This window comes from Sinocyclocheilus grahami, unplaced genomic scaffold, assembly GCF_001515645.1.
Source record: "Sinocyclocheilus grahami isolate Dianchi unplaced genomic scaffold, SAMN03320097.WGS_v1.1 scaffold1097.1, whole genome shotgun sequence".
NCBI lineage: Eukaryota > Metazoa > Chordata > Actinopteri > Cypriniformes > Cyprinidae > Sinocyclocheilus > Sinocyclocheilus grahami.
This window is the reverse complement of record NW_015506276.1, coordinates 145970-158238: the sequence shown is the minus strand read 5'-3', so window position 1 is coordinate 158238 and position 12269 is coordinate 145970. Positions and strand designations below refer to the sequence as shown.

General features: G+C 35.1%; 3 protein-coding genes across 5 annotated transcripts; all 3 read left to right on the top strand.

Moving 5' to 3' along the window:
- The first annotated feature begins 1520 nt into the window (after window positions 1–1520).
- Window positions 1521–3211, top strand: LOC107566736 (uncharacterized). 2 transcript variants are annotated; one of them, XM_016252263.1, is made up of 4 exons: window positions 1521–1594; window positions 1698–2036; window positions 2446–2496; window positions 2647–3211. In XM_016252263.1, the coding sequence occupies exons 1-4, from the start codon at window positions 1534–1536 to the stop codon at window positions 2817–2819; spliced, it is 624 nt and encodes a 207-aa protein (XP_016107749.1). In that variant the 5' UTR covers window positions 1521–1533; the 3' UTR covers window positions 2820–3211. The 2 variants fall into 2 exon arrangements, with proteins under 2 accessions (XP_016107749.1, XP_016107751.1); XM_016252265.1 differs by lacking the exon at window positions 1698–2036 and having other exon boundaries at window positions 1528–1594.
- A 3653-nt stretch (window positions 3212–6864) lies between these two features.
- Window positions 6865–8539, top strand: LOC107566735 (uncharacterized). 2 transcript variants are annotated; one of them, XM_016252261.1, is made up of 4 exons: window positions 6865–6938; window positions 7042–7380; window positions 7774–7824; window positions 7975–8539. In XM_016252261.1, exons 1-4 carry the CDS (start codon window positions 6878–6880, stop codon window positions 8145–8147), a joined length of 624 nt encoding a protein of 207 aa, XP_016107747.1. In that variant the 5' UTR covers window positions 6865–6877; the 3' UTR covers window positions 8148–8539. The 2 variants fall into 2 exon arrangements, with proteins under 2 accessions (XP_016107747.1, XP_016107748.1); XM_016252262.1 differs by lacking the exon at window positions 7042–7380 and having other exon boundaries at window positions 6872–6938.
- Window positions 8540–10143: 1604 nt separating this feature from the next.
- On the top strand, window positions 10144–11978 carry LOC107566737 (uncharacterized). Its single transcript, XM_016252266.1, has 4 exons — window positions 10144–10219; window positions 10324–10656; window positions 11051–11107; window positions 11484–11978. The coding sequence occupies exons 1-4, from the start codon at window positions 10159–10161 to the stop codon at window positions 11648–11650; spliced, it is 618 nt and encodes a 205-aa protein (XP_016107752.1). The 5' UTR covers window positions 10144–10158; the 3' UTR covers window positions 11651–11978.
- Window positions 11979–12269: the final 291 nt, after the last annotated feature.

Here is a 12269-nt window from a genome sequence, read left to right as displayed (position 1 = left end):
AACAAGCAAGCAAGCCCTGTCCAGATTTAAAAAGTAACGCAAAAGTAACGTAACGCATTACTTTCCAAAAAAAGTTACTAAGTAACGTAATTAGTTACTTTTTTATGGAGTAACGCAACATTGTAACGCATTACTTTTAAAAGTAACTTTCCCCAGCACTGCTAACGGAGGATTCTAAAAGGTTTTCTTATTTTAAATGACGCTTCTCATCCAGCGTGTGACGTTCTGCAAGATTCTAAGTAACTGGAGACAGATTTATTTTTATAAACAAGAGTAACGTGTGCAAAATCTATTTTTTTAATATGAAAAATGTATATATTCTACTCTATTCTAGGCCTCTTGTGATTTTCAAGGCGCTTTGTGACTTTTCTTACTTCACACACAAAAAAAGAGCAAAACTTTGACAAAATTGGACTCCTTGATGATTTGATATTTTATAATAGTGATTTTATAAATTCAAAGTATAAAGCAAAACATAACTAATACTAATGACTAATAAGCCAATAAGTGCTCCTCTGCTGCCATCTACTGGTTGTAGTGATAATTTGTTGTCTTTTGTTCACCACAAGGTATATTAAGGTTTAAAGGGGATCATTTTAGAGCTTTAAAGTGCTGGAAATAGTTGTGTGAAATGCATTGAAAAAGGCTTGAATTTCTCTCTCAATCTGTACTAACCCTGAAATTAATAATGTCAAGTCAAGTCACTTTTATTTACATAGCGCTTTTAACAATACAGAAAAATAGTTTGTTTTCAAAACAGGAAAATAGTGTGTCAATAATGCAAAAGGACAGCAGTGAACACTCATTTCTCAATGGATCTCTGTGCATTAATGTGTCACCAGATCAACACTGGTTCCCAAGTAAACCAGTTTGCTGATTTTTTGTAAAATAACTTCTGTTTTTGCTTTTCAAATACAAGTTTAGTGTCAGTTAAATAGGTTGCAGGCTCATTCATTGGTAATAAATAGTTGATAATAAATAATATTGAAGATAATAAATAATCTAAATGTATTGGGGTTGTTTTTGCAGCTGCGCTTGTTTTTTTTTCTCACGAGACTTGGCAACAGTGGTTTGCTTGTGCTGCGCTCAATTATTGGACCAATTATTTTTTTCATTTGCTATTTAATGTTCCTCTTGTGCACCAGAAATGGCAGCGCCTATGAGTTGGGCAACGTGGTGCATCAGTGCGAACGCTCACAGAATTTTATCTCACCGGCAAACAAATGGCAAAATGTGATAAAAGTCTATAAACAAGTTTTTGCATTATTTCTCCTTGTGAAAAAGAGAGGTATGTTTGGAGTTCTGGTGATATGATATTTTTGCCATATCGCCCACCCCTTATTTCTATAGTATGTGTAATTATGACATTGCACATCAAACAGCAAAGCTTAATAAACCATAGCTTTAAGAAAAAACTATGTAGAAGCTACATAAGCTTTCCTTAAGAAAGGAAGTGGAAACACGTTGTGGTTTAATGTCTCTGCACTGCAAGGAAACCTGCAGTTCGATCGATTCTGTGACGAACGAAAGACAATGGAGAAGGTCATGCTCTTTTGTGTTTTTTCCTACCTGATTGTTCAGATCACTTCGAACGGTAAATATATTCTCCTTTACAATTTCACATCACCGACCTTATCATCCTTAAATATAATCAATGTTTTAATCATTTCAAAGCATCAGTTTATGATGTTTTCCAGATGTTTCAGAACATGACGTGAGTCTGTTAAGATTCCGGCTGAATGAAAGCATCTCTCTGAACTGCAGCATGATCGACACATACGAAATAGCCTGGTATCACCAGAATCCTGAGTCTGGACGACTAACACTACTGATATTTGCCATGGGCCGCACAAAAGAGCTATATAGAATTGATCAAAACAGTCGCGTGAGAGTTAAAGTAGATATGTGGAGCAAAACAATCTCACTACTTATTTCTGGACTGACAGAGTCAGATTCAGGTCTTTATTTCTGTGGAACAAAATCAAATCCAGTTTTAGAAATGCACTTTGAAAACCCCATCAGAATACAGATCGAGGGTTAGTTCTGCTGACTTTTCAATTCCTCTCAAATTGTCATACTGTTCTTAATACTGAGAATAATTTTACTGCTTCTCAATTTATTTCAATCATCACTAGTATTACACTCATAAAAACAAAGTTTCCAAAAATGATGTTTTTTTCCTCACTGCAATGCTACAGAAGAACCATTTTTGTTTCCACAAAGAACCTTCTAGTGATCAGTTCTTAAACAAAGCAGTGTGAAGAACATTTGAATCATCTTTAGAACTATTTTCCACTCTAAAGAATCTTTTGTGCAATGGAAAGATTCCGTGGATGTTAAAGGTTCTTTTTTATGCAGTGCTTGTGCTCCAGATTCCTGAAATCATGAGTGTTGTTGAGGAGTGATCGTATATCTAAAGTGATCATATGTTTCAAATATTTTCAGACAAGCTGACAGACAGAGAGGACGAAGCTCATGCTGATGTTGAGATCACAGGTGAGAGCAGAAATCATTCTTGATGGTGTCTTTAGTTTATTTCAGGAACTCTTCAAGTGCAATTTTATCAGAGTTCAAACCCAGCACAGCCAATCAGAATCTGTGTTACTTTATTCTGTTGTTTACTGAATGTTTTCTGTCTGTCTGCAGACGGGGTGACGCTGACGGAGCGTGTGATTATATTCGGTGGTGTTGGTCTGGCTGTGCTGGTGTTTTTTCTGGCTATAATCATTGCACGAAGAAACATTTACTATCACGGTTGGCAGAAAGGATGGATCGCAGCCGAACATGCTGGTCTGACTGTTCAAAATTCACCTAAATGACACATTTGTGAGGTTTATTATCATGATAATCAGCATTTTTGTACGTTACACCAGCGGTGGCTCACCGATGTGATTCAGATGTGTTTCCGTCGGCCAGATCTCACTTAGACGTCAGTTGTGGCAAAGCTCTGGAGGAGGATTAACATGTAGCTACACATAATCTGAGTTCATGAGAAAGTATAAATGTCATCTGTTTTATGGCACAAACTTGTTCAAATAAAATGTCTTCAGTGTTAAATGTGTCGTTGAGAGTTCTGATCACATAAACAGCAGTAAAACTAAGAAATCACGTGTCACGGTCGTATTTTCGATGGAAGAATTATAGAAACGATCATTCTTTCTAAATGTGATGTAGACCTAAACATACTGTCTGTGACTACAAATAAACAGAAACAGATGCGAATGAATAAGCGTGTGTGCCGTCTTTCTTTTGTGAAATACCACTTTATTTCTGTGTGACTAATTTGCGATCCTGAAACAAATTAATTCATTATGATCAATGTATCACTTATTATTGTAAAACTGATACAACATCAATGCTGTGGTTTTAAATGTCTAATTAAACTACAAACAAATGGGTGCTTTTTTCATGTTCGTTTTGTGATTTCACTACAGTTCCAGTTATTTATTTCTGATTAGTTTTCTGATAAAACGTTTCTTTGTTGGTGAAATGCTGCGGCTGTGAGACAGAAACCTCTCGGGATTCATTGAAAATATCTTCAGCTGTGTTCTGAGGATGAATGAAAGTCTTAGAGAGCGGAACAACATGTAAAAGTGAATTTTATTTTCAGAGCACGTTTAAACTCAGCTTACACTGACCAAAGTGCTATATAAAAATAATGATAAATTACAATAAAATATTAAATGAAATAGAGTAGAATAAAAAAAAAAGGTTGAGTAACTAATGAGAGAAATGTCATTTGTGAACCTATCCCTTTAAACATTTCTGTACTTATTTGGTGAAAAGTCTGATTAGATTGTTTAGATGCTATATTTTTGACTATATATACAGCCCACTGATTTATGCTTGAAAACATTTGACAAATGTTGCGTTTCAATAAATACATGGGTCAAAGACGTTTAAGTAAAGTGACTACTTTTAAGGTTTTGGAGAATAAAATGTCAAAATTTGGTTGAAATAATGTTACATTGTCATTCAGTGGAAGCTTTGTTTATTGCTGAAGTGTGTTGAAATGTCGTCTTCTGTATTCTACTGTACTTTCCCTTCAGCCTGAGACTTATTCATTTCACTTTTGGTGTGAAAAGGCTTTTATATTTGTCAAAAATAAAACTTTTTTATTTTAAAAACAAGCAAGCAAGCCCTGTCCAGATTTAAAAAGTAACGCAAAAGTAACGTAACGCATTACTTTCCAAAAAAAGTTACTAAGTAACGTAATTAGTTACTTTTTTATGGAGTAACGCAACATTGTAACGCATTACTTTTAAAAGTAACTTTCCCCAGCACTGCTAACGGAGGATTCTAAAAGGTTTTCTTATTTTAAATGACGCTTCTCATCCAGCGTGTGACGTTCTGCAAGATTCTAAGTAACTGGAGACAGATTTATTTTTATAAACAAGAGTAACGTGTGCAAAATCTATTTTTTTAATATGAAAAATGTATATATTCTACTCTATTCTAGGCCTCTTGTGATTTTCAAGGCGCTTTGTGACTTTTCTTACTTCACACACAACCCTGTCCAGATTTAAAAAGTAACGCAAAAGTAACGTAACGCATTACTTTCCAAAAAAAGTTACTAAGTAACGTAATTAGTTACTTTTTTATGGAGTAACGCAACATTGTAACGCATTACTTTTAAAAGTAACTTTCCCCAACACTGCTAACGGAGGATTCTAAAAGGTTTTCTTATTTTAAATGACGCTTCTCATCCAGCGTGTGACGTTCTGCAAGATTCTAAGTAACTGGAGACAGATTTATTTTTATAAACAAGAGTAACGTGTGCAAAATCTATTTTTTTAATATGAAAAATTTATATATTCTACTCTATTCTAGGCCTCTTGTGATTTTCAAGGCGCTTTGTGACTTTTCTTACTTCACACACACAAAAAGAGCAAAACTTTGACAAAATTGGACTCCTTGATGATTTGATATTTTATAATAGTGATTTTATAAATTCAAAGTATAAAGCAAAACATAACTAATACTAATGACTAATAAGCCAATAAGTGCTCCTCTGCTGCCATCTACTGGTTGTAGTGATAATTTGTTGTCTTTTGTTCACCACAAGGTATATTAAGGTTTAAAGGGGATCATTTTAGAGCTTTAAAGTGCTGGAAATAGTTGTGTGAAATGCATTGAAAAAGGCTTGAATTTCTCTCTCAATCTGTACTAACCCTGAAATTAATAATGTCAAGTCAAGTCACTTTTATTTACATAGCGCTTTTAACAATACAGAAAAATAGTTTGTTTTCAAAACAGGAAAATAGTGTGTCAATAATGCAAAAGGACAGCAGTGAACACTCATTTCTCAATGGATCTCTGTGCATTAATGTGTCACCAGATCAACACTGGTTCCCAAGTAAACCAGTTTGCTGATTTTTTGTAAAATAACTTCTGTTTTTGCTTTTCAAATTCAAGTTTAGTGTCAGTTAAATAGGTTGCAGGCTCATTCATTGGTAATAAATAGTTGATAATAAATAATATTGAAGATAATAAATAATCTAAATGTATTGGGGTTGTCTTTGCAGCTGCGGTTGCTTATTTTTCTCACGAGACTTGGCAACAGTGGTTTGCTTGTGCTGCGCTCAATTATTGGACCAATTATTTTTTTCATTTGCTATTTAATGTTCCTCTTGTGCACCAGAAATGGCAGCGCTTATGAGTTGGGCAACGTGGTGCATCAGTGCGAACGCTCACAGAATTTTATCTCACCGGCAAACAAATGGCAAAATGTGATAAAAGTCTATAAACAAGTTTTTGCATTATTTCTCCTTGTCAAGTCACTTTTATTTACATAGCGCTTTTAACAATACAGAAAAATAGTTTGTTTTCAAAACAGGAAAATAGTGTGTCAATAATGCAAAAGGACAGCAGTGAACACTCATTTCTCAATGGATCTCTGTGCATTAATGTGTCACCAGATCAACACTGGTTCCCAAGTAAACCAGTTTGCTGATTTTTTGTAAAATAACTTCTGTTTTTGCTTTTCAAATACAAGTTTAGTGTCAGTTAAATAGGTTGCAGGCTCATTCATTGGTAATAAATAGTTGATAATAAATCATATTGAAGATAATAAATAATCTAAATGTATTGGGGTTGTTTTTGCAGCTGCGCTTGTTTTTTTTTCTCACGAGACTTGGCAACAGTGGTTTGCTTGTGCTGCGCTCAATTATTGGACCAATTATTTTTTTCATTTGCTATTTAATGTTCCTCTTGTGCACCAGAAATGGCAGCGCCTATGAGTTGGGCAACGTGGTGCATCAGTGCGAACGCTCACAGAATTTAGTCTCACCGGCAAACAAATTGCAAAATGTGATAAAAGTCTATAAACAAGTTTTTGCATTATTTCTCCTTGTGAAAAAGAGAGGTATGTTTGGAGTTCTGGTGATATGATATTTTTGCCATATCGCCCACCCCTTATTTCTATAGTATGTGTAATTATGACATTGCACATCAAACAGCAAAGCTTAATAAACCATAGCTTTAAGAAAAAACTATGTAGAAGCTGCATAAGCTTTCCTTAAGAAAGGAAGTGGAAACACATTGTGGTTTAGTGCCTCTGCACTGCAAGGAAACCTGCAGTTTGATCGATTCTGTGACGAACGAAAGACAATGGAGAAGGTCATGCTCTAGAGGTATGTTTGGAGTTCTGGTGATATGATATTTTTGCCATATCGCCCACCCCTTATTTCTATAGTATGTGTAATTATGACATTGCACATCAAACAGCAAAGCTTAATAAACCATAGCTTTAAGAAAAAACTATGTAGAAGCTACATAAGCTTTCCTTAAGAAAGGAAGTGGAAACACGTTGTGGTTTAATGTCTCTGCACTGCAAGGAAACCTGCAGTTCGATCGATTCTGTGACGAACGAAAGACAATGGAGAAGGTCATGCTCTTTTGTGTTTTTTCCTACCTGATTGTTCAGATCACTTCGAACGGTAAATATATTCTCCTTTACAATTTCACATCACCGACCTTATCATCCTTAAATATAATCAATGTTTTAATCATTTCAAAGCATCAGTTTATGATGTTTTCCAGATGTTTCAGAACATGACGTGAGTCTGTTAAGATTCCGGCTGAATGAAAGCATCTCTCTGAACTGCAGCATGATCGACACATACGAAATAGCCTGGTATCACCAGAATCCTGAGTCTGGACAACTAACACTACTGATATTTGCCATGGGCCGCACAAAAGAGCTGTATAGAATTGATCAAAACAGTCGCGTGAGAGTTAAAGTAGATATGTGGAGCAAAACAATCTCACTACTTATTTCTGGACTGACAGAGTCAGATTCAGGTCTTTATTTCTGTGGAACAAAATCAAATCCAGTTTTAGAAATGCACTTTGAAAACCCCATCAGAATACAGATCGAGGGTTAGTTCTGCTGACTTTTCAATTCATCCCAAATTTTCAGACTGTTTTTAATGCTGAGAATTATGTGACTGTTTCTCAATTTATTTCAATCATTACTAGTACTACACTCAAAAAAAGTACACTTTTTTTCCTCTGCAATGCTACAGAAGAACCCCTTTTGTTTCCACAAAGAACCTTTTAGTGATCAGTTCTTAAACAAAGCAGTGTGAAGAACATTTGAATCATCTTTAGAACTATTTTCCACTCTAAAGAATCTTTTGTGCAATGGAAAGATTCCGTGGATGTTAAAGGTTCTTTTTTATGCAGTGCTTGTGCTCCAGATTCCTGAAATCATGAGTGTTGTTGAGGAGTGATCGTATATCTAAAGTGATCATATGTTTCAAATATTTTCAGACAAGCTGACAGACAGAGAGGACGAAGCTCATGCTGATGTTGAGATCACAGGTGAGAGCAGAAATCATTCTTGTTGGTGTCTTTAGTTTATTTCAGGAACTCTTCAAGTGCAATTTTATCAGAGTTCAAACCCAGCACAGCCAATCAGAATCTGTGTTACTTTATTCTGTTGTTTACTGAATGTTTTCTGTCTGTCTGCAGATGGGGTGACGCTGACGGAGCGTGTGATTATATTCGGTGGTGTTGGTCTGGCTGTGCTGGTGTTTTTTCTGGCTATAATCATTGCACGAAGAAACATTTACTATCACGGTTGGCAGAAAGGATGGATCGCAGCCGAACATGCTGGTCTGACTGTTCAAAATTCACCTAAATGACACATTTGTGAGGTTTATTATCATGATAATCAGCATTTTTGTACGTTACACCAGCGGTGGCTCACCGATGTGATTCAGATGTGTTTCCGTCGGCCAGATCTCACTTAGACGTCAGTTGTGGCAAAGCTCTGGAGGAGGATTAACATGTAGCTACACATAATCTGAGTTCATGAGAAAGTATAAATGTCATCTGTTTTATGGCACAAACTTGTTCAAATAAAATGTCTTCAGTGTTAAATGTGTCGTTGAGAGTTCTGATCACATAAACAGCAGTAAAACTAAGAAATCACGTGTCACGGTCGTATTTTCGATGGAAGAATTATAGAAACGATCATTCTTTCTAAATGTGATGTAGACCTAAACATACTGTCTGTGACTACAAATAAACAGAAACAGATGCGAATGAATAAGCGTGTGTGCCGTCTTTCTTTTGTGAAATACCACTTTATTTCTGTGTGACTAATTTGCGATCCTGAAACAAATTAATTCATTATGATCAATGTATCACTTATTATTGTAAAACTGATACAACATCAATGCTGTGGTTTTAAATGTCTAATTAAACTACAAACAAATGGGTGCTTTTTTCATGTTCGTTTTGTGATTTCACTACAGTTCCAGTTATTTATTTCTGATTAGTTTTCTGATAAAACGTTTCTTTGTTGGTGAAATGCTGCGGCTGTGAGACAGAAACCTCTCGGGATTCATTGAAAATATCTTCAGCTGTGTTCTGAGGATGAATGAAAGTCTTAGAGAGCGGAACAACATGTAAAAGTGAATTTTATTTTCAGAGCACGTTTAAACTCAGCTTACACTGACCAAAGTGCTATATAAAAATAATGATAAATTACAATAAAATATTAAATGAAATAGAGTAGAATAAAAAAAAAAGGTTGAGTAACTAATGAGAGAAATGTCATTTGTGAACCTATCCCTTTAAACATTTCTGTACTTATTTGGTGAAAAGTCTGATTAGATTGTTTAGATGCTATATTTTTGACTATATATACAGCCCACTGATTTATGCTTGAAAACATTTGACAAATGTTGCGTTTCAATAAATACATGGGTCAAAGACGTTTAAGTAAAGTGACTACTTTTAAGGTTTTGGAGAATAAAATGTCAAAATTTGGTTGAAATAATGTTACATTGTCATTCAGTGGAACACAATATTTATGTAAAAATTCAAACAACATGCTTATTCTGACTTATTCTGAATAAGGGAGCATATGAATTTTTATTGTGTTTTAAATGAGTAAAATATTCTTACTGACAAATGGGTGAAACATAGGATAGTGGCACATTTAAAAAATGTAAAATTAGTATTTGGGGTGAAAGTAATTAGTCTTTTAATGTGCCATAAATTGATTTCTGTTGTAAATATGCCTGAGAAGATTGTTACACTGAATGATATTTTAGTGGCTCTCTTCTAATCAGGGGGGAATGTATCATATTTATGTTTTGCTTGGAAAAACAAAAACAAAATAGCAATTAAATTAAACAGAAATCTTGTAATTTTTGGGGGGGAAAAACAACAACAATTTAAATCAGTATTACACTTATTGTTTTTATGCTTAAACCCTTTTTTGTCTTTGACCCACATTTAACCCTCCTGCTCTGTTATCATTGCTTTGTTCCAATGTTAATTTTTGCTAATGTAACTTTATTATTTTGAGTTTGATTACCTTAAACCATTTAAGGCAATCAGTTTCCTCAAAGCATTTAAGTAGCTATACAGCTGTTTAGACTTCGATTTGTTACCTGAATTCAAACAGACTGAGTGGAATACACTTATAATTGACTAAACAACACTTTAAAAATACAAGTGACTCAATGTATAGGAGTTTACGGCACTCATATTTATTGCTTTTAAAACTTCTGTTCAAACAGTTTGAGATAGCTTGATGATTTTCACAGCGTTAAGAAAGGAAGTGGAAACACGTTGTGGTTTAATGTCTCTGCACTGCAAGGAAACCTGCAGTTTGATCAATGCTTTTACAGACGAAAGACAATGGAGAAGGTCATGCTCTTTTGTGTTTTTTCGTACAGGATTATTCAGATCAGCTCCAGTGGTAAGTTTATTCTCCTTTACGATTTCACATGCTTGATCTTTTTTATCCTTAAATATAATCAATGTTTTAATCATTTCAAAGGATCAGTTTATGATGTTTTCCAGATGTTTCAGAACATGACGTGACTCTGTTAAGATTCCGGCTGAATGAAGGCATCTCTCTGAACTGCAGCTTGAACGGAAAATTAAGAATGGCCTGGTATCACCAGAATCCTGATTCTGGACGACTAACACTACTGCTGTCTACCATCTATCAAACCTATCGAAGCCATCAAAGCCATCAAAGCCATCGCATATTTGCAATAACAGGGACCAGCACAGCCTCGCTAGTTATTATTAATCTAACAGAGTCAGATTCAGGTCTTTATTTCTGTGGAACAAGACATACATTTCATTCAGAAATGCACTTCGACAAACCCATCAGACTAGTGATGGAGGGTTGGTACAGCTTTTCAGTTTCTCTCAAATCTTCATACTGTTTTTAATGCTGAGAGTTTCTTAATTTATTTCAATCATCACTTTTACTGCAATGCCATAGAAGAACCATTTTTGTTTCCACAAAGAACCTTCTAGTGATCAGTTCATAAAAGAAACATTGTTTCCTGTAGTGTGAAGAACATTTGAATCATCTATAGAACTGTTTTCCATTATAAAGTGTCTTTTGTGCAATGGAAAGATTCTGTGGATGTTCTTATTTTTATGCAGTGTTTGTGCTTCATATATGAATGATTCCTGAAATCATGTGTGTTGTTGAGGAGTTTGCTGCTGTAATAAAATTGAAACTCTTAGTGTTTGAGTGAGTGATCATATATTTAAAATATTTTGCTGACAGACGGAGAGGACAAAGTTCATTCTGTCACAGATCCGCCAGAGGATGCTGAGCTCACAGGTGAGAGCTTATGGAAATCATTCTTACTCATATTTTATTTTAGGAACTCATCAAGTGCAGTAGTGTATTTGTTATAGGTTATGCAAATTTTAATAATCTAAAGAACCTTTTGTCCAATATAAATATTACACGGATGTTAAAGGTTCTTCATGCATCCATCAAAGCAAATTAAAAACCTTTTTTTTTTTATGAGTGTAACCGTTCATAGTTACTGAGCAACGTAACTACTTGTCACATTATTATAGAATGTGCATCACAGATGTCATTTCAGCATGATTTTATCACAGTTCAAACCCAGCACAACCAATCAGAGTTAGTGTCTGAACTATGAGTTTCTTTATTCTGTAGTTTAACTGGTTTATCTGTCTGTCTGTAGCCTCTACAGTCGAGGTGATGCTGTCGGAGCGTGTGCTGATGTTCGGTGGTGTTGGTCTGGCTGTGCTTGTGTTTTTTCTGGCTACAGTCGTTGCAGGAGGAATCATTCACTGTTACGGTTGGCAGAAAGGATGGGCCGCAGCCAAACGTGCTGGTCTGACTGATTAAAAAAATAACCTTAATGACCTTTCTTTTTCACTCTATCACAGTAATCAGCATCGCTGTATGTTACCACTTATAGTGGTTCACCAATGTGGTTCAGATCTCACTTAGACTTCTCTAGGTCTAAAAGGAGCTCTAGAGGAGCATTAAATTGCCCCGTTTATGCTATTTAAAAGGTTCAAAACTTGGTTTTGAGAGTTCTCAACAATAGGTTTATATGCATGCGAGAAACATGCAATTTCATTGACTTTTGTGTGCGCAGTAAAACTAAGAAATCACACGTGTTTGTGCATTTTCTGACAGAAAACCTGATCATTAGCAATGCTAAACCTCTTCAGACACAACTGTATGTGTTCAATGTCAGATCTGTTCTCACGGTTTCAGAAAAATAAAAAATGGTTTCACATTATTTCACAAGGAACATTTATGATTTCCTGATTGACTGCAATAAGACCATGCAACTAAATTCGCACTTGCGAATTATAATGAAGTGTAGACATGATGTAAATAAGAGATTCATTGCGGGGTCGGAAATTAACAAGGGCTTGTGGCAAAAATGCCCCACAAATTCAAGACAAAGGGGCAAACATTGTGTCACGAAATGCTCTCAAACAAGAAGATCTAA